Raw genomic sequence first — 26,701 nt, forward strand, 5'->3', positions numbered from 1 at the left:
TATGTAAATATTAAAGATACACGATAATATCGGTTACCGATAATTATCGGCCGATAATGGGAATTATGACGTCACACAGATAATACAGATAAAAAAAAAAAAAATCTACCGATAATGCAATCCGATAATTATATACTTGATTTAGTCTCCAAATGTGCGCAACCAAGCAGTTTTCTCCACTTCCCCACCGCTGCCTTCTCAACCCCTCCCCTCTCTGAAACCCCTGTGGGAGGAGGGGTTGAGGAGTACGGCGTCATTGAGGAGGCGGTGTTACACATCAGTGTTGATGCGCTCTCAGTAGCGCGCGTTGCTTTTCCCGTGTGTGAAATGAAATAAACGACGCTCTCGCCATCTACAAAACAGTTCCACGAGGCGTAAAGAAAGCGTCCTCATTGAACACCACTAACCCAGCAGCCATTTAAAACTGCATCACAATGATTTTTGGACAGAATACGAGGCTGCTGCTAGCGTGAATGCTAAAGCTATTGTAAACACAAACTATAAAGGAAGCTACGGGGCTTGTGACGATACAGAGACCCGGAGTCGGGTTGTTTGGGAATGCAGCCCAAAGCGGGTGGTAAACTCCCATCTGTGGCTAAACACCTCACGAGACCGATAGACGACAAGTAGCTGTCTTCCGACGGAGCCCGCCGGTCCGGCCCTAGGCGGGCAGAGCAGAGCCATGCACCGAATACGGCGCAGCGAGCCGGCCGGGGCGGGCGGATATCAGGTACGAACTTAGCTGCCGCCGCCACTCCAGTTCAAGACAGAGGCCAGGCGCGGGTGCTAATTTGGCAGCCGGGCAGACTGGAGGGCACAGGCGAGAGGAAATTCCCGAAATGACCCGAAAGCCAAACCCCTGGATGAAAAAATAATGCAGTTTATACGACCACTATTCTTCGTGAAAGACATGCCGATCACATCAGTTTTACCACGGACATTTACACAAGTGATGTCAAGAAAGCATGTTTATCATGACGGCACAGTGGTTAGTTGATAATTTTAACATGCACCAAACCACACAAAGAAGTCATCCAGTCAGTAATCCATTCAGTACGCTTTAAATTTATGACGTCTTAATCAGATCATTCTTCTTAAATCTAGTCAAATAATTTTTCCCATCTTGTTTGAGTGTTGAAGACTAGTTAACAGATAAATGCGCCAGATTATTCCACTTACTTGAACTAAATATTGCCATTTGTTCTTATTAAGTCCAAACATCTAAAAAAGAAAAAATGTAATTTTTCACCTAAATCGAGAAAAAATTGCTTTCAAATAATGTTTTGAACCATATATATTCTTGAATAAAGAACATTTCTGACAAGTTTTTTTTTTTTTTTTTTTTTTTTTAGGATTATGTATAATTTATTGCTTAAAATAAGGCTGTTAAGCTTATTTTCAGCTGGCTATTTTTCTTCAAGAAATCTGAGTGAAATATACTTGAAGTGCTGGCAGTTAATTTCACTTATTTCCAATAGATTTAAACTGAAAACAAGGGAATTTAACTAGTTTTAAGGAGTTGTGTTTTTGCTGTGTAGTAATGTTATACATTAGGAATGGCTTACTTTTAAAGCCATTTTTGTGCAATTTATGTATTTACTCCAAGTAATTGTTGCCAAAAGTTTACCATTACACAATGTCAGACAATCTGTCTTTATTTAGATGTTGGAATTTACTACTTGTTCATATTTGATGCTGGAAAAAAAGAGCAATAATATTTTTGCACAGTAATATTTTCTCTTGTGTATTCTTTAAAATTTTACATAAATCTTTTAATAAAATTATCGGCTTGACATTATCGGTTATCGGTTGGAACGAGGAGGAAATTATCGGTTATCGGTATCGGTTGAAAAATGCATTATCGTGCATCACTAGAAAATGTATGTAAATAAATATTGTTTACTTTGATCTTTATAACCCTTTAACACCGAACGTGTCGGCGACGACATTTTTACGCATGTCATCTTTGAAGCCTCATCACCCTGTAATTACGTCACCCACATGCTGCTGACTGGTCTCATTTGAAAGTGCCGAAGTTGAGGTCCACACCCACTTTAACTTGAAGTTAATCGACTACGTAAAGCGGGAGATAATGTCATTTGAGTTTCATAGTTTTATTGCACTCATAAATAATCATTAAAACGCTGCATGGAACATGTGTTTATATGTCCATATATCCATCATTTTTTATCCTTTTTCAAAACCGAAAGCACCATGAAAGACTACATATCCCAGGAGCCGTTGTGAGGTCAAGAAGGACAAACCTAATGTAAACATTTTTTAAAAATTGCCGAGCGAGGTGCCATCTAACGAAAGAGAGGCAAGGGAGAGAGCGACGGCCGGTTGGATTAAGAGAGCGACTTTGAAACATGCGCAATGAATCGAAAACTAAATTTGGCGCAAGCTAATGCATTATTTCATCAATTCAAGGAAGAGGATGAGCCGGATTTGTCATTGTTTTCCTCGGATGAGTCGGCGTCTCAGCAAGTGAGAAAGTGACAGCAGCGTGCAAACGGCGAAATAGTGTGCTGTGTGACGTAGCTCCATGTCCTGTTCAAGAGGAAACTTTCTTGAGTAGCATGCCTGAAAAAATTGAACTGAACTAGATTGTCAATATTTTTTTTCAACGTTATATTTGATTTTTTTTCTTCACTGTCAATCTTTTTAATTTGTATACAGATGTGTGTGTTCAAGAAGCTTGATTGCATGTCGATACTTTTGATAAGGTGAGGGGTACAATACCTAACCTCGCAAAGAGATACTCTACAAATCCCTTTTGTGTTAGATGATACATGTGTGTATATATACTGTGTAAGTGTGTATATATATTTTTTCCACCATTTTGCACTGTATATAACCTGTTTTGACCATAGAATGTGTAAAGGCCAAAATCGCCAATGACCATACCTGCTGTTTGTGTTGAATTGTCAAACATAAAACTATCGTCTTATGTTTTTCTGTTGAATTTTTAAACCCTAACAAGTTGAATGAATATTATCAAGCTTCAAAACTGCTTGTCCAGCATGTTTGGTTGTCAATGGGACATCAACATTACAAATTTTGACATATGATTTTTTTTTTTTTTTAATTTTTTGGGTCCATAATATTGATCATAATTTGTCAGTGGAGAAAAAAACAGTTTGGACATGAAGGTTATGGTGTCGTGAAAAAAGGGACCCAATATGGCCATTGTGAACAATTTTTTCTTTGAAATATAAAGGTACACTGCTGGGCAAAAGTATTGGCACCCCTGCAATTCTGTCAGATAATGCTCGATTTCTCCCGGAAAATGATTGCAATTACAAATGCTTTGGTAGTAATATCTTCATTTATTTTGCTTGCAATGGAAAAACACAAAAGAGAATGGGAAAAAAATACATCATTATCATTTACACAAAACTGCAAAAATGGGCCGGACAAAAGTATTGGCACCCTTTAAAAATCATGTGATGCTTCTCTAATTTGTATAGTTAACAGCACCTGTTACTTACTTGTGGCACATAACAGGCGGTGGCAATAACTAAATCACACCTCCAGCCATTGAAGTTGGATGAAAGTTGACTCAACCTCTGTCCTGTGCCCTTGTGTGTACCACATTGAGCATGGAGAAAAGAAAGAAGACCAAAGAACTGTCTGAGGACTTGATAAGCAAAATTGTGAGGAAGCATGAGCAATCTCAAGGCTACAAGTCCATCTCCAAAGACCTGAATGTTCCTGTGTCTACCGTGCGCAGTGTCATCAATAAGTGTAAAACCCATGGCACTGTGGCTAACCTCCCGTGATGTGGACGGAAAAGGAAAATTGAGTTTTCCGAAAGATTGTGCGGAGGGTGGATAAAGTACCTCGACTAATATCCAAACAAATTCAAGCTGTCCTGCAGTCTGAGGGTACAACAGTGTCAACCCGTAATATCCGTCAGCGTCTGAATGAAAAGGGACTCTATTGTAGGATACCCAGTACAACCCCACTTCTGACGCAGACATAAAAAAGCCAGGTTGGTGTTTGCCAAAACTTACCTGAGAAAGCCAAAAACGTTTTGGAAGAATGTTCTCTGGTCAGATGAGACAATAGTAGAGCTTTTGGGGAAAAGGCATCACCATAGCATTTACAGGACGAAAACGAGGCCTTCAAAGAAAAGAACACGGTCCCCACAGTCAAATATGGCAGAGGTTCCCTGATGTTTTGGGGTTGCTTTGCTACCTCATGGGTCTTTCAGTAGGACAATGACCCAAAACACACTTCAAAAAGCACTAGAAAATGGTTTGAGAGAAAGCACTGGAGACTTCTAAAGTGGCCAGCAATGAGTCCAGACCTGAATCCCATAGAACACCTGTGGTGAGATCTGAAAATGGCAATTTGGAGAAGGCACCCTTTAAATCTCAGAGTCCTGGAGCATTTGACAAAAGAAGAATGGTCTAAAATACCAGCAGAGCATTGTAAGAATCTCATTGATGGATACCGGAAGCAGTTGTTCGCAGTTATTTTGTCTAAATGTTGTGCTACCAAGTATTAGGCTGAGGGTGCCAATACTTTTGTCCAGCCCATTTTTGGAGTTTTGTGTAAAATGATTAAGATTGAATATTTTTTTCCCATTCTCTTTTGTGTTTTTTCATTGCAAGCAAAATAAATGAAGATAATACTACCAAAGCATTTGTAATTGCAATCATTTTCTGGGAGAAATTGAGCATTATCTGACAGAATTGCAGGGGTGCCAATACTTTTGGCCAGCAGTGTAACATCAAAGGCATACAAATTCGACCAAAATAGGCTTGGCTGTTAAAGGGTTAATTAAATTTTATCTATTTTTTGGGGAATGGGGGGTAAAATCCTACTTCGCGGTTTTTCACTTTACGCGGGGGGTTTTGGTCCATATTGACCTCGACAAATAAGGGATTACTGTGACACTTGTACTTGTAGAATGATTTCCTGGCCCATGTAACGATAATTGTTATACTGCCATGTTGTAAGATAATCCTTATCGTGTGAGCCTTGCATCGCTAATCATATCTTATCGTGAGGTACCCAGAGGTTGCCACCCCTATTTATTAATATTATTAATATAAATAAAATGTGGATAATTTAAACAAGTAAGCCACAGTATATAATACTTTATGCACCAAATTTTACAGATGGTTGTCTGTGAAAGGTTTGCAGAAATGATGATTGAAGATTCTGAACCAGAAATGAACCCAACCCAGGAATCTGACCAATTAAGAAAAGCTTCACCTGGAGCAATAATAAAGGAAATCAAATAAAGTGCTACTTCTGTCTATCAAAACCACTTGTCATTTCATAGTGGAGATGCATCATAACCCCCATATGGCACTGCAGCGGGAAGAAAAATAGAATCATGAATCAACAACCTTTGAAGTAAGACTTGTGAGGTATTGTGTTTGTACTGCTTTGGCTAAGGCCTTTTACAAAAAAATATAAAACATAATCAGAATGTTTCTGTCCCAATAAGGTTGGGTTCCAACTAATTTAAATACAATATTACATATGTTTAATTTAAAAAAATCGAAATGTGTGCAGTAGGGCTGTTGGATTTTGCCTAAAAAGAACATCACGCTCATTTTCTCTCAAACCCAATTTTCAGAAATCAATTACGATTTCTTGGCAAAATAAAAACAGTGGCAAAGTATTCGAAATGTCTTCTATTTAAAGGTTTTTTTTTTTTATTTCAACTGAAAGTGCCAGTGAATTAAATGCACACAGAACAATCCCTTGGGATTAAGAGCATTTTATTTATACAATAGACTCTAGCTCTGTTCCTAATTAAAGCGATAATGAAAGAAAGAAAGTGCATATTCCATTTGAAACAAAATCAAACATTCAGTCAGTCAGTCAGTCTGTAAACCAAATAGTCTGTCAGCAAGTCACTCTGTCAAACAGCTAGCCATCCAGTCAATCAAGTCAGTCAGGTGAAGTAGGTAGCCAGTCAGGGTCAGGGTGAAGTGCTGTCACATTTCTCTCTGGTTTTACTTACATAAATTAAAGCGCATACGACAGGAGAAAAAAAGTCTTAAATAGCATTATTATGTGAATTAGAATCATATTTTGAGACGATTCGACTATATACAACAATTTAGCAAAGCACAGATGACGAGAAATTAGTATTTTAATCTGCCAGTTAGCCACGCCTACCATTATAGGGCTCTAGCGTCCCCAACAGGTGGATGACGTCAGCGGGAGACTGGGCTCATCGGTTTTACTATTCAGCCCATTGAGGGGAATTATTCAAAATGAGGAAAACGCGACAAAGAGAGCCGCAAAATGTCATTGTTTCAGTCTCTCTACTCCAATATTTTTACAGGATATTCTTTTTATCCAAGTATTTTTCCCAAATAGCGAAATAAATGGCTTGAGAAGGACCAGTCAGCCCGTTGAGGGGGAACTACTCACAACAAGGAAAACGCGACGAAGAGAGCTGCAAAATGTCATTGTTTCTTTCTCTTTACTTCAATATTTTTACAGGATATTCTTTTTATCCAAGTATTTTCCCCAATTGCTAAATAAATGGCATGGTCATGACAAATAACAGTCTTGTGCTAAATGGAATATGAAATAATAAAAATGCACTTATTTAGGACGACATGGCAAAATTAATCCATAATGGTCAAAACTGTCGACTTCACCTTTTCTGTCGCACCTCCGAACGATATTTTATGACACCTAAATCGGACATATGTCATTTCCCTTCCCCGGCTTCGGAGAATGTAAACAAACCAAGAGGCGTGACAGCTAGCCGACATGCTAACCCGAACCGAGTGATGTTTCAAAGTCTTCGAAGCGGAAAATCACACATAACTAGCCCGGATTATTTGACATGACGACTGGGTTGTCGATTGTCTTCGCGGACGGCAAACCGCCCGGCGGAGAGCAATTTACAGTTCGTTCCCCAGAGGAGGGCGGCTGCAGTTTTTGTGCAGCTAACGTGCAGCTAATGTGCATGAGGAGAGCTTTTTATATGCCTATCAATGATCAAACGTAAGTGGTCCTTTATTTAAAGAAAGCTTGTAGTGTTTACTTTTTAATCGCTGTATTCGTATTTGACATAATACAAAACAAGATGTTTACTCACTTCCTCGTGAGTCCAATGGTCCCACAGTAGTAGGGCTTGTTTTGGCCAATATCCACGGTGAATGGGAACCTTTTGAAACTCCAAAAAGGCGCACACGCCTCTCCCTCATAAAGCAAGATTTATCTGCAGCCGTTTGGCTGGCGTGATGCGAAAAATAAACGTATCAATCCGCAAAATCAGCTGAATCCTTAGTCCTCATACACAACAGTACTGCTGTTTAGTGAAGAGGACGCCTTCACCCGTACACGTCACAGCGCCTCCTCCTCAATGCAAGACCGAAGCCGGAAATCACTCATTTTCATGGCGCGGGATTAAAAAAACTAAACAAATATAGCGATCGCTTCCACACACATCCAAGCGGTCCATATCATTCAGGAGCATAAAATACCGCATGTATTATGAAATAAACATGATTTTTTGTGTCACATGCACTTTAATGATTAGTGCAAAACTGTCACTGAGTAATAACAATATGCAAGGTGGCAATTGGCTAGGCAAAAGTAGCAGAATCACCACAAGTAGCCATGTTGTTCTTTTTATTTTAGACGGCTCGCTCTCGTTGGAGGAATCGGAAATGCAGAGGAAACTACGGTGGTTTAGATAAACCAAAATAGTGCGGTTTTAAAAATCAAACGTACCAATTTCAACATTTAACATTTTTAAGTGTTTCGGTTCAAAATCAATTACTAGTCGAACAGCCTTAGTGTGCAGGGAAAGCTATTGTCTCCCCAAGTCATGGCTACGTAAACTGTGACGTGGCATGAAATTTAGCAAAATAAAAGAAAGAAGCGCCTTGACTGAAGAACAAGGAATCAATCATAAACAAAGATGTCCATACATGTCTGATAAATTATCTATTTAGATTGAAAATTCTCATATAACAGGCTCGACATTTAAGCACACGCGAAGATTAAATGGCGAGAGTAAAGTCTTCTATTGTGATTGAAAAAACAAGAGAGGACACAGAGGACATGGTGTGTGCATTAGGAAGAGAAAATATAATGCCATACAAACTGACTAAACACTTTTGACCATTAAAATTGGAGAGTGTGCATTTCCAATTGGCCAACTGCCCACTCGCAGGCAGTGTCACAGCTAAACCTCTATAGTAAGTTTTAAAGTTCAGCCCCCTGATGACTGCTCTCAATCTGTCAGCTGAGGCTGTGTGCATGTGTGTTTGTGTGGGAGGCTGAGCCTGAGGGGGAGTGTGGGAGAGACACTGTTGTGCTCTTTGACACTCAGTGGCGCACCTTCGCTTTCTGCACTGCTCACAGTGGGGATTTCAAGTGGAGAGGGACTACGGAGTTTCTACTAGTGCATAAAAATATTGTGATCCACGCCCCTCTTTAATAAACATACAAACTGCAGGAGTAAGAAATACATAAAGGATTTTGAAAGTAGACATTGCTAGTGCTCACAAACCAACTAAGCTCAAGCAACTTATCACTCAGAAGCATCTTCTCAGTTTTTGTATTACCTCATATACTGTTTGGGTCAAATTTAGGCCTGTTCCCAATTGACATCATGAAAAATATCTCTAAAAAAATAATAAGTAGCAAAAAGCATAAATATCCATACTCTCACAAAAACTCATCCAAAAAATATGAGACTACAATCATGAAAACTACTACGACTACTTACTAGACATCAGCCAAGGGGACACTTAGCGCATATGTTTTCGTTCCTTGCTTTCCCCCTCCCAACTCTTGTCTCTTTTGACTTCAAGGCATTTGTCCTTGTGTTTCTTCCTTAGAGTATTTGACTTGGTGATTATTTGAGCCGTGAGTGACCCTGCTTTGCTTTAAATAAATTATGTAAAAAATGTTTTTTTTTAACTGTCAAGTTGACATAATTTTAATGCCTCGAACATTTAGTTTAATGCTTTTTAAAGTGCGTATGACAGGATTAAAAAAAAGTCTTAAATAGCATTATTATGTGAATTACAATTATATTTTGAGACAATGTGAATATATACAACAATTTGGCAAAGCGCAGATGACGAGAAATTAGTCTTTTAATCCGCCGTTTAGCCTCGCCTACCATTATAGGGCTTTAGCGTCCCCAACAGGAGGATGACGTCGGCAGGGTCACGGTTTTATCTGATTTAGCCGAGTGGCATTTTCGGTGGACATTCAGCCACAAAATGCAAGCCACCTCCATATTAAGACATGTGCCATGATCCCAGTATTCGACATAATACAAAATATTTAATTCTAACATTTATTTAACCTATTCAACCACGAATATAGTGACAATACATCCTAATAAATGACCTATTGAAATGAACATTCATTCATTCATTCATTTTCCGAGCCGCTTAGACGCGAACCCTCGTGAGGATAAGCGGGGGTAACAAAAAATTGTTATTCGTAAACAAAACACAAACTGTATTAATATTTATAAATATAAAAAAAAAACACAATGAATAATGAGTTATTTTAAGGCTAGCTAGGTGCAGAATATGCAATAGGGGAGAAACCCACTGTCATTTTTGTTGTCTGACAATTAGAACCCATTAAAAGTATTAACTTGATCCAAAATGACTGTCATCTTGTCTTGCAAAGTGTGCATGCGACAAATTTGAAGCCAAATTATTATCATTTATTACATCATATTATTCATTGCCAATCAGAATTTTCATCATGGGTATCATTTTAAATGACATGACATGCTTTTATTTTGAGATGTTCACCGGAAGTACGTTTGCTAAGCCACTAACCGTAAGCTTTACACTCAGTAAAAAGAGAAAATGGACTTCTCTTTCATCATACATGTTGTATCAGTAATGGCTTCTTTTTTTTTTTCTTTTGTTCGCATCGCTTGCAAATTCTTTAATTCAGTGAGTTTTCATGTTTGATGTGCCACCTTTTAACCGCAATTTTGCGTTGTGGAGAAGACTGTCAATATTTTATAGCAGACTAAATAAAGTGGTTAGTACATTGTCTTTTTCCAATTAGCCTCAATGGCTAGTAATGGTGTTATGCAATGCTAACATTTTACAATGTTTAATATTGAAAATTTTTCTTATTTTGTATGTTGGAACGTAATTCCACGGCAGGTTGATGGCCAATAAACATCAGTGAAAGCTACTGGAGTCTCATATGTAATCAATACGCACAAGTGCCGAGTGCATGCAGCATATGTATGCATGCATATGTATGCACACACGCACGCGGCAATAAATCGCAGCTGGAAAAATTACCGCCCTCATTTTTATTTATCGTGCAATAAGTTGACTTCTTGCATATCGCAACAGGTTTATATACTCTTATACTATACTTTATACCCACGCTGCTGGCTAAGCGGAGACTTAATGCGCGAGGCGAGCTCTGTAATGCCCATTTCAGTGCAATTTGTGACCACCAATGGGCACTGGGTTGAAGCATATCATTGTGACGTACGTTTGAAATGTCCAAGATCAATGTGTGAATGCACCATCAGCTCATCACAGCTCGTTTATGTCAAGCGAACTGGCCAGTTCGACATTTAAAATTACGGGTTGGTGGAGAGCCAGATGCACTCATCAAAAGAGCCAGATATGGCTCGCGAGCCATAGCTTCCTGACCCCTGCTTTAGATTCAGTGTATTTGATGTGTGCAAGATTTTAAAAATGTCACAGTAAGTAAGGCATGATAAAAAAAAAATTAAATATATATATATATATATATATATATATATATATATATATATTAGGGCTGTCCCAAACGACTAATTTTCTCCCGATTAGTCAGCCGACTATTTTTACGATTAGTCGACTAATCTAATAATTAAAATTTTATTTATTTATTTTTTTTTTTTTTTTACTAATTTAGCAATGAAATTTTTGTTGACGCTTATCAATTCACCAAAAACCTATTGGTACAGTCAAATCATTTATTAAAGTACAAATAAACACGTAAATAACAATAATAAATCACAAATAAACAATGAGTTCAAATGCTGATAGAATTAACTAGCATCCCGATTGAAAAGATGGTCTCTTAAACTGATGGTTTACAACTTTTATTCCATCCTTGATGTAAACACACCGTAAGAGCTACGGTGCACACAAATAAAGCAACTCAATTAGAAATTAACAAAAACTTTTCACCTTTTTCCTTTTAAACCTTATTTATATATCAATGAATTGCCTATATGAATTGCCTTTACCTTATTACCTTATCATTGACAATCTCTCCCTTGAGTGCAATCACTGTATATACTGTATATATTTATGACCTTTTAACCTTATAAAATTTTCTATACCATAAAATAAACCATAACATGAAATAAATCTTTCAATTAGCATTAAGAACAATACTAATAGCACTTATAGGCCCATTGTCAATGAAACATTATTATTTAGTAAGGCGACAGCACCCTCTGGTGTACAAAAAATGGAGAATAAAAAAAAAAAAAAATTACAAACTGCGTGAAGGCGCTTGAGGTGTTTATTCACGGCCGACGTGCAGCCAAGCTTGGCACTGAAGAGACAGGACAGAAGAGTGTACTCTCCTTAGTTTCTTTGAAATAAGTCAATGTTTTGGACACTCTGGTGCGCTTTTTTTGGCTTTGTGCCGCTTTCCCCGCTTGCAAACAGAGCATCCGACATTCTAACTTTCCACGCATATATTTTTTTAACCCTTCATTAACCGTCGACGGGATGTTGTGCTCGTCGACGGATTTACGTCATCGATGACGTCGACTATGTCGACGTCATCGATGACGTCGACTATGTCGACTAGTCGGGACAGCTCTAATATATATATATAAAAGCAGATAAACAACCAACCACTAATTAAGAGTTAGAATTTAGAATTAGAGTTATTCAAAGAATCAAATCATTACATATAACATATGGCTTCAGTTGTCATGCATAATCATGCAATGGGTCAGTGACCATTTGAAACCATTTTAGGTTTTGAAAGGTTGCCTACAGGATTGCTGTAGTTGCATCACACGGTAGCTAAAGTTCTTGTCACGTGATTTTTTTCTTCATGTGGGAGTATGTAAAAGATCATGTTAAGTGACTTTACTACGCACTAACCTCTGTGGTATTAAACATGGAATAATGAAAGCAATGAATTTGTAATAAGGATCGTTGATGAATAATAAAGTGGACTGAGATATTTGTACATATTCACTCAACTCAATGATGCTGAACGTGCTGCAGGCATTGACCACATTGATAATCCCTATTCGCATCGCATCTATAGTGTATATGACCTATGGATGTCTGAGACCTTAATCCCGTCTGAATGTGTCATGTCTGTGATTTGTTAGGTAAAAATTCCACAGTAAATTACCGGCAATGATTTGCCAAACACTCTGATAAAAGTAGTTCAGTGCAAATATGCATGTCAGCGCTTGTAACTTGAAATTGCACGACTTTCCTGTTTCTTCTCTCTTTGCAATTATTTCTCTGTATTAGTGTGGCTTTCTATTTCTGTCTTTGGTAAGGGAGGCTACAGTACAAATTTTAATTAGTAGTCTTGACAGTTTTTAGTGTCCCACGTCTAATGCATGTTATTTATTCATTTATTTTTTACACTTTTGTGTTTTATGGCTAAGAGTGTCGGCAGACATCCTGTCATAGATGGGAAAAAAAAAAGATTAAGCTATATTGTCTTCTGCTGCTGCTTTTTCATCGTGTTTAATGGTGGGTGACATTTTATGTTCAGGGTACATGACCGCCACCTTGCTGTGTTGAGTGTGGGACTGCAAAGTCAGTAAAATAGACCAAATTAGAGACATTGCTTATCCCGTGCAAATGTGCTTTAAGATCTTAGACAACCTGTATAATGAATATTAATCATCAGCAGTCCCCAGGTAATAATTATCCCCTGCGAATAAGGCTTAAGACAGGGGCAAAAAAAGACTGATAGTAAGTATATTACTTGCGACTCAGTTGGATTTTTATACCGATTTTCCTTATCAAAACATTGCATAAAAATTGCTTTATTCTTTTGAATAACCCTGAATGGCAGACCACAGACTCTGAAGTACAAAAAGTCCAATCCATTATCTGTACCACTTATCCTCAGGAGGGTTAGCTGAAGCCTATTCCAGGTGACTATGGGAAGAAGGCAAAGAACACCCTGAATTGTTTGCCAGCCCACGGCAGGGCAAAAATAGATGTACAACCATTCGCCCTCACAACTGAGGACAATTTAGAGCAGGGGTGTCTAAACTATTCCAAAAGGGACTGCACTGGGTGCAGGTTTTCATTACAACCGATCAAGAGGACACCTTTCCACAAATCTGGTGTCTTACGAATGTTATCAATTGATTGCAGTAAGGTTCTGCTCGTTTCAGAAGAAACCTTAATGGTTAAAGTGCCTGTGACACCATAAAAAAAAAAAAAATCTTAAATAGCATTATTATGTGAATTAAAATCATATTTTGAGACAATTCGACTATATACAACAAGTTGGCAATGCACAGATGACGAGAAATTAGTTGTGCATTCTGCCGTTTAGCTACTCCTGTCATTATAGCGCTCTCGCGCCGCCATCTGGGTTATGACGTTGGCAGTGTAATGATTTCAGCAGATATGAATTCAGCCTAATGGAGGAGGAAGATTCAGAACAAGGAAAATGTGACGGAGAGCAGCAAAATATCATCATTGTTTTTATCTCTATTCCAATATTTTTACAGGATATTCTTTTTATCTAAGTCTCTTTCCCTTATTGCAAAATACATTGTATGGTCATAACCACTGGTGTCAAACCGATTCCAGAAAGGGCCTAGTGGGTGCAGGTTTGCTTTCCAACCAATGCAGAGGACACCTTTTCACCAATTAGATCTTTTACATGTGTAATCAGTTAAACTTTGTCAGGTGCTGCTTGTTTCAGCAGGAAGTTCATTGGTTAAATTCTCTGCGTGTTATCGGTTGGAACAAAATCCAGCACCCACTAGGCCCTTTCTGGAATCGGTTTGACACCTGTGGTCATAACTAATAACAGTCTTGTGTTAAATGGAATATAAAATATTAAAAATGCATTTATTCAGTAAAAATGTATTTATTCAGTACAGCAGGGCTAAATTACAACATAATGGTCAAAAATGCCGCCTTCTTAAACCTACGGAATAGTATTTTATGCCACCAGAGTTAGTCCGGCTCTTGTCATTTCCCTGCCCCGGCTTCGGAGACGAAGGAAAGAGCGTGAACAAAACAGGAGGCGTGAGAGCTAGGTGACATGCTAACCCGAACCGAGCGGCTTTTCGAAGTCTTCCTCACCTTTCAAAAACGAAAAATCACACAAAACTACACCGACACATGTCACATACGGTGGCGAGCAAGCTCTCTAGCCAGGCACTTGAAGAGGGCTAAGGGGGGTGGAAGTCTCTACACAATCAAGAACTGGAGATGAAAGCGGGGGGCTCCCCGAGTCCAAGACGAGGACAGCGCTATATAGACAGGCACCTCTTTATCGGCCGACGACCATGGTGTGCGACAAGCCGCCGGTCGGGGCAAGTGGCCTTCTTGGTGGACAGGGAGCATTGTCACCCACAACATGCAAGCCGCCTTCTTATTAAAACTTTTGCCATGATCTTTTGGAAATCCAGAAAGCCTCATACCATTCTCTCCCTGGTTTAGCAAAAAAAACTTGCAGCACATTGGGCTGGCTTGACGCAAAAAGTAAACAAATTAATCCGCAAAATCAGCTGAATCCGCAGTCCTTCTGCATACTACAGTATAGTTATGGCTTTAGTGTGAAAATGATTAGTCCGCTGACGTCACATTCACCTTCCTCCTCAAGTCAGACTCTGGCCATAAGTAACTCATTTTAATAGCGCGGGATTCAAAAAATTTAATAAATATATTTGTCACTTCCATACACATCCAAGCGTTCCATTTCATTCCGGAGCATTTAATACCGCATGTAATATGAAATAAACATGCTTTTTTGTGTCACAGGCACTTTAAACTAGGGTTGTTCCGATCATGTTTTTTTGCTCCCGATCCGATCCCGATAGTTTTAGTTTGAGTATCTGCCGATCGCGATATTTTCCCGATCCGATTGCTTTTTTTTGCTCCCGATTCAATTCCAATCATTCCCGATAATTTTTCCCGATCATATACATTTTGGCAATGCATTAAGAAAAAAATGAATACAACTCGGATGAATATATACATTCAACATACAGTACAGAAGTACTGTATTTGTTTATTATGAAAATAAATCTTCAAGATGGCATTTACATTATTAACATTCTTTCTGTGAGAGGGATCCACGGATAGAAAGACTTGTAATTCTTAAAGGATAAATGTGACTTTGTATATTGTATTGTATATTGAGACTAAATATTGCCATCTAGTGTATTTGTTGAGCTTTGTAAATGATACTGTAGCCATGCCCAAATGCATGATGGGAAGTGCAACCATGACTTGCGTAGTGCTACCAGTTGATATATCTTCTCTGCGTTGGGAAATAACATAGGATGTTAAGAAAAAGATCAATTACTACCTTGCTTCCCACATTATTTTCTAATCGTAGGGAGAGGGATTGTAAGGCTTTAACCAATTAAAAAAAGGCTCCAAAGGCTGCCAAAATTCACTCTACTCATTTTAAGCTGCCTTTTAGCTCTCTATATAGGTAAAACGGCGCCATTACAGAATGAGCGCAACAATGAGTGAGTGGGTCGTGCAGCGCATGCATTAATTGCGTTAAATATTTTAACGTGATACATTTTTTAAAAAATTAATTACTGCCGTTATCGAGATAGATTTGATAACCCTACCTTAAGCCTAAACTAAAGACTCTGGATGAGTGTAACATATTATGTCTGTAACATTAAATACAATTAGAAAACAATTTAATTAAAAAAAATATATATATATATGTGTTCGGACCCGATCGATCGGGACATCTCTACTTTAAACAGTCTGTGCTGGATCGGTTGTAACAAAAACCTATACCCACAACATTCCTTGACGACCGGTTTTGACACTTCTGATTTAGAGTGTTCAATGACATCCAGAACTGAAAGGTAGGTGAACAAATAACAAATTGCTAACGTCAAATGATCTTAATTATAATATTATATATATATAATTTTCTCCTGTCGCTTTCCAGGGCTCTGTTTGGCAAGGAGATTGAGATTGCAATGTATAAACTTGTTTAAAAAGATGTTTGGTCAATTGCTTGCACAACAGAGGGAAACAGCAGTCAATATAAACAGCTGACCCGTGAAGTGAACTGCAATTTAAATTCGTCTGAAAAAATGTGACTACTAAAGCTATTGCTGCCTCTGCCAAAGAAGTTATGTTTGCTCTGTGGGTGGATGATTGTCTGCTTGACTGCAGTCTGCTGGTGGGACCACCCGGAAAATAATAAAGCAGAGAACTGCAGCATGGAACAAGCTTGAATAACAATCTGTGTTAAACTGTATCTATTAGACATTACAAATTACTAATTTAAGTTTTGTCAACAGATGCAGATAAATCATAAAACTATCATAAAGCTGCCATGTCAAACAGATAGGGAAAATGGGAAAATAGTCATGATATGTTCAAAATTAATTTTGTAAAAAGAACTAAAAAGAATGGAGATTTTTCTCTATTTTCGAGAGCACCACTTTACCAATATTAGAAGACAGGGCCTGGATATAACAACTGCTATTCGAGTTTAACCAAAACATCTATGAAGAAGCCACTTTGAACATCTGCCTCACTTATATGTAACAATGTGGTCAATTTCCATAATAAATGGTTCCCACCCCAAACACAGTTTCTTCAGCCATAATTTGGAAGTGAGGCTTTTTAAACCAGTTATATTGCACTATCTGAAACAATATGATGTTGTAAGAAAAGCTGCACTGATACCTTGAGTCTCAAGCCTCCAAAAGTCAAAATGTTTTGTTTATGCGGGTGATCACTTTTTTTCCCCCCTACACAGTGGGACCCCCCTAAGTACGCAACCCGCTTATGCCGGTGGTTGTAATATTACCACCACTGGTTTCTGTACAGAGGTGGCAGAGTGGGTGGTACTATCTGCCCACTCAAAACAGGCTAAGAGAAATAAAGACACCTAGGGACTGCTCAACTCAGAAGGAAAATATCATTGAATTTAAGTTTTTATTTGGGAAATTGGTCAACACATCCTTCATATACAGTGCATACTGTAAATTCATCGATCTGAATGGACAACCCCAATTTCAATGCAGTTGCGACGTTATTTCAATCATAAATAAAAAAACAATTAGAACACAATGATTTGCAAATCATGTTCAACGTATATTAAATTGAATAAAACAATATAGTACTAAAAAGACAAGATGTTTCATGTTTAAACTGATAATAATTATTTGCGAAAAGCAAAAATGGTTTAAGTAAATTTTTTTGGCCTGTAACACCGATGACTAAAAATCTATTATTCTATTTTTGGAACCGGCTGGGGATCGATAGAATTAAAGGTGCGTGAAATTTCCGATTCTTAGATTGGTCGTGATTCGGCTGTGGAAGATTCGAGAACGATTCACAAACATCCATATTCCGATTACTTAAATATGCCAAATAAACTGAAAAAATTAAAACACAGTCAGCGCGGTCTCCGGGACGCAATGAGGAACGGACCGAGAGTACACATCCACAACTAATGACGCTAGATACAAACCATGCATTCAAACATGGCTGACTTAACCAACCAACCTCTCCGTGAGATCAGATCTGCTCCCATAACTTTAAAAGCAGACATGTGGAATTATTTTGGATTCTATGAGAAAAACCTCTAGAAAATAGGGGGTTTCGAAGAATGTTGAAAGCAAGCCGAGATACGTCATCCCATTTGGACGCCGTTTCACTCACACAGCAGTCCTGGCTCTCTACAAGCAGACGATTGTAGAAATCATGTCATCGCTGTTGAATGTAAACAGAGTCGGTGTTACGTGTGATGCACGGACATCTGTAGCCACCGAATTGTTTGTTACAGTAACAATTTATTTCATGACCGATGAGTGGGAGCTGAAAGCACACACGCTTCAAAAAAGACCGATGAACAAGGTTGCTAATATGGTTGAGCTGCTAAGCGGTGCTGTAAATGAATGGAACATCGCAAAAAAAGACTTTTCTGTTGTTACAGACGATGCAGCTATTTTAGTTGTCGCTGCCCAGCTGGGTAACTTTAGCCATCTGACATGCTCCACCCACACGCTGAACCGTGTTTTTTTTCCATTTGCAGGAGTCAATGCACAGCACACAAGAACATGGAATTTTCTCAGTAGCTTAACACACTTGACCTGTCCTGCATATTGGTGAGGTCCGGATGCAAAAGGACTGGAGGTTTATTGTTTTAATTATTTGTACCTCAGGGAAACTGGTTAATGTTCATATGTTCATGTTTACACAACTTAAAGCAGAAAAGAACTTTTTTTAAGCCATTTGTATTGAAGAAGTAGTACACATTGTCTTCATTTATACCCGAGTTCACTTTTAGTTGGATAAAAATATATTTCTGGAGAATGCTACGATTTATTCTGCTGTAGATTGAATGTAGCTTAAAGCTGCTGATACAGAATGGGGACTTGAGTATTTTATTTACTGTTCACTGTACTTGATACTGAAATAGTAGTTTATTTAAGCTTGAGAGGATTTTTGTACTATTTTTGTAACTAATGCACAAAACATTAAAAGCCAATAGCTGGGGGGGTTGTGCATCAATAATCGATTTGTAGTCGAACTGTAGTCTCTGAATCGTAATCGAATCATGAGGTGCCCCAAGATTTCCACCTCTAGATAGAATGATACCTCGTTCAGTTCTTTTGGAGTGTTCTATGCCTAAAACTAGAGAAAACCACAGTGGAAGTTTGGCACAATACTAAGCATGTGACATTTTTGTCCTATGCTACTATTATTGCATACATTTTACAGATAAGCTTATCAAATAATTTCTCTGAGAAAGAGAGGCACCTGACTGGGACGCTGATAAGCCAGGTATCATGAAAATTGTGTTTTTTTCCCCCCCTTAATTTGATTTTTTAAATCATAATAGACAGGTGAATATTTTTGTTTAATATTATTATCTTTACATAATCTTTATATTTAATATAAAATATTTTAAAAATTTAATCTAAAATGCATTTAATTATTCAAATTTCTTTTTGCCCCCGCTGCTGAAAAAAAGCCTATCGGAAACAGTGTTATTATTATTTTTTTTTATCCAGCTAACAAGTGTGTTGCACAGTATTACCCCTAAATATTGTTCAGAGTGGTGATTTTTGTTTTATTCACTTATTTGTTTTTGCACTACCACAGGTCAGCAGAAATGTGTTGTCATGGGGAGAATTTGATTTTGAACTACTCATAAGAGGAATGGTAAAGATGTGATAGGAGATAGAAAGAAGATGGGGAAATAAATCTTAGTAAAGCAAATTACAAAAATTTCTTGGGAAAAACACACACACGCACACACACGCACACACACACACACACACCTTTATGTAAAGTTGTGCTGTTCCTTCCAACATGTTATTTTCGCGCAGCCATAATCGATTCATTTCGTTTTAAAACAGTCTTAGATGAATGAATGCTGTCCATGAGAAAACTTGTTGTATCAAAGGAATATAAACTCGACACAAGAATGTAAAAGATTAATCTTTACACCTCAACATTTCCCTTTTTGGCGGGGGCAGAATACCAAAAATGACATCCGGTGCACCCGCACATAATGCACATACCATGGTATAAGCTTAATTGATAATGTTACAGGTGACGAGGCTTCTTTAGATAAAAGATTTTCAGATAGAGAGCATGAAAAATTCAAAATGCAAAAAATATACATATATATCTCGAACAACTGCTTCTGCAACGTTCATGCCATAGCTACTCAACAAATTGATTTTGCAGTATGAGAGGAATAATGTATGTGGACCAAAAATAATACACTGTACAAATGACAATGTTAAGAATAGTTTGGACTTATTTCAATTAACTACACAGACTTTAAGTAGTAAACATTTTTCTCATTAATCATCACTGAAGACTTTGCAGATCCTAGATAATGTCAAGGTAATAGGTAGCTTGGCAGGTAAGGCTAAGGTAGTTAGCATCATTAACTGTAGACAATCACTTTAGTTTGAAAATAAAGGGGATTAAAATTCAAATATTTCATTTAAAACCAGAAAAGTCTTACTTCAGTTAAAATATGCTATGTCGCAAAGAACAGCTAAGACGTTCTATTAGTTCTTACCTGAACAACCTCATCATCTTCTTCCAGAAGACCCTCCAGTACATCCACTGCCATCTTAAAAAAGACAAGAGATGCAATCAGAATGAAAATTGGAAAGGCCTTTGCAAGGACAAAAAAAATAAACAATCAGAAAATCCCTCCAGCAGAATCACACAAACACCCTGTTGAATCTCCAAGCCAGCCAGATCAATCAGAGTGATCCAAGGATCTGATAAGCATCTAGCCAGACCGCATCCCATATAACCAAGCCTGTAGATACAAAGATGAGACAAGAGGCACAGCCATCGACAGACACGCTCAGCAGTGCTTATTGCGCGGTCAATAGGCACTTTAGCTGCTCTGCCTGATAGCCTTTTTAATCTATTTAATGACATTTGGAGTCAATCCACTGTTTGTTTTCGCCCGGCTCACCACACTGATAAATCTAAATGGCAGTGTGAGCCGTCATCTATATTTCTCACCAGGTGTGCATATTTTTCTGAACAGTTCTTTTTGGCGCCCTAGGGCAACACTTTGAGCTATGAAAGGAGTCAAATGTTCAGTGACCTTTTACTGTCGAGCGTCATTGTTTCAGTCAGCTGCTGTGGGAACGTTCTATTACGGAAAATAGACCTTGACTCAGGTAGGCTGTGTTTCTTTTGCTCTCCCTCTCTTCCTGTGGAGCGTGTGCTCATGCTGTATGTGCACACGTTTTAGGAGCCCTAGGTGATGATTTATTGATTTTTGTCAACTTCAGGTTGGAGGTGACTGTTAGCCAATCACCCGTGATGTAGGGCAAGAACACACATGCACAACACTGTAGTTATTAAATAATAATAATAATAATAATAAATAAAGAGAGCAAGCACAATAAACAACCTTTTGTTATGGCAATCTTAGTTGCTGGCTAGCCTCTGAATTCCACCGCCCTTCCTCCCGCTCTTTAGAGTACTGTTTTCATTAAGCATGTGTGGGTCTGGAAGCAATAAGGAGGTGTGCTGCCAGGATACACAGAGGGAGAGATGGGTTAATTGAGAATCTTGTTAAGAGTGTACAAGTGCCCATTTCAGTTGAGTGATCGCTGGACTAATTATCGGATGAAAACCCCGAAGTTTTTAATTAATTGATGTCTAATTAAAAATAGACAAACAAAAACACCTAATCCCCTAAGATGATAGATGGATTCATGCCCCGTCTCAGAAATACTATATCTCCTTATCACTATTATGTGACACACAGTAATTTCAGGTAGGAACTTGGAAAGTATGAGAGATGGCAACAACGATCTGTCTGGTTGTGAGGGAGCTGTAAAACAGCCATTTTCAGAACAACAAATTAGAGCAAGAGGTATCTGGGAGCTACGATAAGTTGAGCAGCGATAACTGTTTCGTCATCGCCATGTGCCTAGCTTCCTAACTACATTGGTCAACCCTGGGGGCCTGTGATTAAAGATTTAGATCTTCTTAAGCTGCTTTATACTAAACAACAACAAGCAAGAAGATTAATATATCTGTGCCGCTATGGAGGAGGAAGTGGCCCCTTGCTGAGAAGATGGGGCAAAAGGCTGCATCATAAAGAACACAAAGTGGTCAGTGAACAGCAGCATCAAGATAAATGCACATGCCTCAAAGTCACTACGTTCACATTGTCCTCTTTATTTCAGCACTTTTATTACTTAAAAAAAAAAAAAAAAAAAAAAAAAGAGCACTAGTAGGGAAGAACTCATTTTTAATAGCTATTGTGTGCAGTTTGAGCAATCTGGAGGCAATTTGGTTTTACACCACTATTTTACTGTGATGCAGCAGCAGAGAGACGACTAAGACAAATCACTCCACAAGCGAAAGCAAACGATATCTGTAACACACACACAAATGCAAATAGTAATGCTTAAGTAAATAAATACAACAAGGGCAAGTCTCACTCATTGTAAAGTACAATCACCCTGCCTTCGTGAGCTACATTTCAGAACACAAATGTTCAATGACAAAAAAAGTAAACAAGAGTGACAGGAGCTTAGGAGTGAAACATGCCCTCAACTCATAAATATGCTGAAAGACAATTTAATAACTATCAGGGGACAGCCCATATGTCTGCCTGTCTGCACGTCTGCCTGAAGTGAATTAGTGATGCCTGTAACTATAGTACTTTTATTTATATACTTAGGGGTGCAACGGTACACAAAAATCTCGGTTCGGTATGTACTGTACCTCGGTTTTGAGGTCACGGTTCGGTTCATTTTCAGTACAGCAAGAAAACAAATGCAAAATATAAATGTGCTAGTTGTTTATTACACACCTTTCAACAATATGAACATTAGCCTATACAAAGCTAGAATTCTGCTCAAAAAGTAGCGGGTATTTAAAGATAATCCAACAACAATTTGCCTTTCAGACCCCGCGTATTGGTCAGCTTTCTTTCTGAAAGAAAGAAGAAAAAAAGTCCTGTGCTAAAGAGAAAAGCACTCCTAATGACAAAGATTTTAACATGTATTTTACAAATGAAATGCCTCAGTGAATCATTTTTTTTTCTTATGAACGGTTTTCAAAAGCTTTATTGGTGGATTTTCTCAAGTTGAAGCGCCACACAGAAATGAATAAATTTAATTGTGTAAGCAGGATCTGTGTATTATTCTTATTATTTAATTACAGGTGTTTTAGCTCATTTCAATTTATTTTATTTAAATGGGCTATTATTTATTTTAATATGTGTTTATACTTTACAAATGTGACGTAGTATTCATTTATATTGTATATTTTATGTTGTATAACTTTAGTTCCTATGTGAATATTAGTTCCTACTTGTTTTGTTGTGGTAGGATGGTTTTGTATTGAACACGGGGCCGTGTTGGTTATTATTATAGCAGAGAAGACAGCAGTAAATCAACAAAGACAAGTCAACTGTGCCCCGATCTACCACTCAAGAGATCTGATGGACTCAAAAAGTGGGTTATGATTGCATATTAGTTTGAAAATCGACCAGATCCACCGTATTTTTACACAAGTGACTTCCGGTCTGCCCAATCCTAGCTACTGGTAGTAGTATTAGAGAGTAGAGTAGTAGTAGTAAAGAGGGTCGCGTCTCGCGTCAAACAATAAACTCTGCCGTTCTTTTCGTGTGCGTCGTGTTGAGCCGCTTCTGGGACGCGTCTAATACGCAGCCGCACTGCGACTGGTGTGGATTGGCTGATTGACCTTAACACGGCCACGTTGTCATGCTGTTGACATTTCTGGGTTATACTGTCCTACCATGTTTGTCCTCATTATAGTAGAGAAGACGGAGTAAATATAATCTACACAAAGAAACTGTAACCCGATCGACTCGCAGCCTCGAAAAGTAAGGGTTACATTACGTCAGAAACTCGTTCGGTACGCCTCCGTTCCGAACCGAGCACCACGTACCGAAACGGTTCAATACAAATGCATGTACTGTTACACCCTTATATATACTGTATATACACTATGTAGATACAGTGTATATAAATATCATGTAATGGGTGGGATTTCAACACATTAATTATAGTTATTAATGACTATATTTTATTATTGACAGATGGAAAGAAAGATCAAACAGAAGAACAAAAACTAAACAAAAAAAAAATACATTATACATATACTACCTAATGTAAGGAGCGGTGCTATCATGATATTACCTTCCATAGGATGTTATGTGAGAAGGGTGGGGGGAGGGGGGGGGGAGTAACAGAAAGATAAGAGGCAAGATAGGTCATATAGGCGTGTGATAGGGTAAGGTGAGTGGACAATGAGTATTCATGAGTCGGGGCCCTACTTTTTGCTACCTGATCGCTAATCCTGACACCAATAATTATTTACCTCAATGTGTCTGGTTGCACCTTGTCATGCATTTGTTATTCATGCAGAAAATAATCCGCTATGCGGTAAATGCCGGGTATGCATGGCGCTGCCCCCACCAACCGAGGGGGAAGCGGGCAGGCCAGGCCAGGCCAGCCCCCCCCCGCAGTCCTAGCGGTTGGGACTCCGACAGCGCCCCAGCACCCAGGGCCTCAGCCCATCAGAGTCACTGCCAACCAGCCATCAGGAAGAGGACAAAGCGATGCAAACCACCACTCACCGAAACGTACCCCCCTGTAACGCCGCAACCACCTTCTCGACCGGGACCACAACGAGAAACCCATGGACTCCAAGGCGCATGGCAAAAAAAGACCCCCACCTGGGGAGAGGGACACCCCACCACCCCACTGGCGCTAACAGCATGGTGACTGTCGCTGAGGTACCACGAGCACCCGGGTAGATGGGAAAGGATGGGGACAAGAAAAAGACAGGAGGGTGTATATATATATATATATATATATATATATATTACAAATAATAATAATAAATGAATTACAAATAAATATTACAAATAAATTATTGAAAAATCATACAATGTGAGTTTTTTTTTATTATGTCTGTGTAAGTGGAAATGCATCTATGAGTGAAAGTTCAGAACTCTACCTATGACTTGCAATATCACAAGGGGTGCAAATACAGTACTTCTTCTCCTAACTATATATATATATATATATATATTACTGGCAATATCACAAGGGGTGCAAATACAGTACTTCTTCTCCTAACTATATTTATATACAGTGCCTTGCAAAAGTATTCGGCCCCATTGAACCTTGCAACCTTTCGCCACATTTCAGGCTTCAAACATAAAGATATAAAATTTTAATTTTTTGTCAAGAATCAACAACGAGTGGGACACGATCGTGAAGTGGAACAAAATTTATTGGATAATTTAAACTTTTTTAACAAATAAAAAACTGAAAAGTGGGGCGTGCAATATTATTCTGCCCCCTTGCGTTAATACTTTGTAGCGCCACCTTTTGCTCCAATTACAGCTGCAAGTCGCTTGGGGTATGTTTCTATCAGTTTTGCACATCGAGAGACTGACATTCTTGCCCATTCTTCCTTGCAAAACAGCTCGAGCTCAGTGAGGTTGGATGGAGAGTGTTTGTGAACAGCAGTCTTCAGCTCTTTCCACAGATTCTCGATTGGATTCAGGTCTGGACTTTGACTTGACCATTCTAACACCTGGATACGTTTATTTTTGAACCATTCCATTGTAGATTTGGCTTTATGTTTTGGATCATTGTCCTGTTGGAAGATAAATCTCCGTCCCAGTCTCAGGTCTTGTGCAGATACCAACAGGTTTTCTTCCAGAATGTTCCTGTATTTGGCTGCATCCATCTTCCCGTCAATTTTAACCATCTTCCCTGTCCCTGCTGAAGAAAAGCAGGCCCAAACCATGATGCTGCCACCACCATGTTTGACAGTGGGGATGGTGTGTTCAGGGTGATGAGCTGTGTTGCTTTTACGCCAAACATATCGTTTTGCATTGTGGCCAAAAAGTTCAAATTTGGTTTCATTTGACCAGAGCACCTTCTTCCACATGTTTGGTGTGTCTCCCAGGTGGCTTGTGGCAAACTTTAAACGAGACTTTTTATGGATATCTTTGAGAAATGGCTTTCTTCTTGCCACTCTTCCATAAAGGCCAGATTTGTGCAGTGTACGCCTGATTGTTGTCCTATGGACAGACTCTCCCACCTCAGCTGTAGATCTCTGCAGTTCATCCAGAGTGATCATGGGCCTCTTGGCTGCATCTCTGATCAGTTTTCTCCTTGTTTGAGAAGAAAGTTTGGAAGGACGGCCGGGTCTTGGAAGATTTGCAGTGGTCTGATGCTCCTTCCATTTCAATATGATGGCTTGCACAGTGCTCCTTGAGATGTTTAAAGCTTGGGAAATCTTTTTGTATCCAAATCCGGCTTTAAACTTCTCCACAACAGTATCTCGGACCTGCCTGGTGTGTTCCTTGGTTTTCATAATGCTCTCTGCACTTTAAACAGAACCCTGAGACTATCACAGAGCAGGTGCATTTATACGGAGACTTGATTACACACAGGTGGATTCTATTTATCATCATCGGTCATTTAGGACAACATTGGATCATTCAGAGATCCTCACTGAACTTCTGGAGTGAGTTTGATGCACTGAAAGTAAAGGGGCCGAATAATATTGCACGCCCCACTTTTCAGTTTTTTATTTGTTAAAAAAGTTTAAATTATTCAATAAATGTTGTTCCACTTCACGATTATGTCCCACTTGTTGATTCTTGACAAAAAAATTAAATTTCATATCTTTATGTTTGAAGCCTGAAATGTGGCGAAAGGTTGCAAGATTCAAGGGGGCCGAATACTTTTGCAAGGCACTGTGTATATATATATTATTAGGGCTGTCAAACGATTAAAATTTTTAACTGAGTTAATTACAGCTTAAAAATTAATTAATCGTAATTAATCGCAATTAATCGCAATTCAAACCATCTATAAAATATGCCATATTTTTCTGTAAATTATATATAAATTCTGTAAAATAATTTGTTGGAATGGAAAGATAAGACACAAGATGGATATATACATTCAACATACGATACATAAGGACTGTAGTGG

General features: G+C 38.5%; 1 protein-coding gene across 1 annotated transcript in view; it reads right to left on the reverse strand.

Annotated features, from left to right (window-relative positions):
• Positions 1-26,701, reverse strand: part of si:dkey-12j5.1 (uncharacterized) — an 89,553-nt gene that overhangs the window by 40,350 nt on the left and 22,502 nt on the right. Inside the window, exon 9 of the mRNA XM_057834677.1 lies at positions 20,251-20,304. Coding sequence (XP_057690660.1) covers positions 20,251-20,304 — 54 coding nt within the window. The remainder of the gene's footprint in view (positions 1-20,250; positions 20,305-26,701) is intronic.

The sequence above is a fragment of the Corythoichthys intestinalis genome, chromosome 4 (genome assembly GCF_030265065.1).
Source record: "Corythoichthys intestinalis isolate RoL2023-P3 chromosome 4, ASM3026506v1, whole genome shotgun sequence".
Lineage (NCBI taxonomy): Eukaryota > Metazoa > Chordata > Actinopteri > Syngnathiformes > Syngnathidae > Corythoichthys > Corythoichthys intestinalis.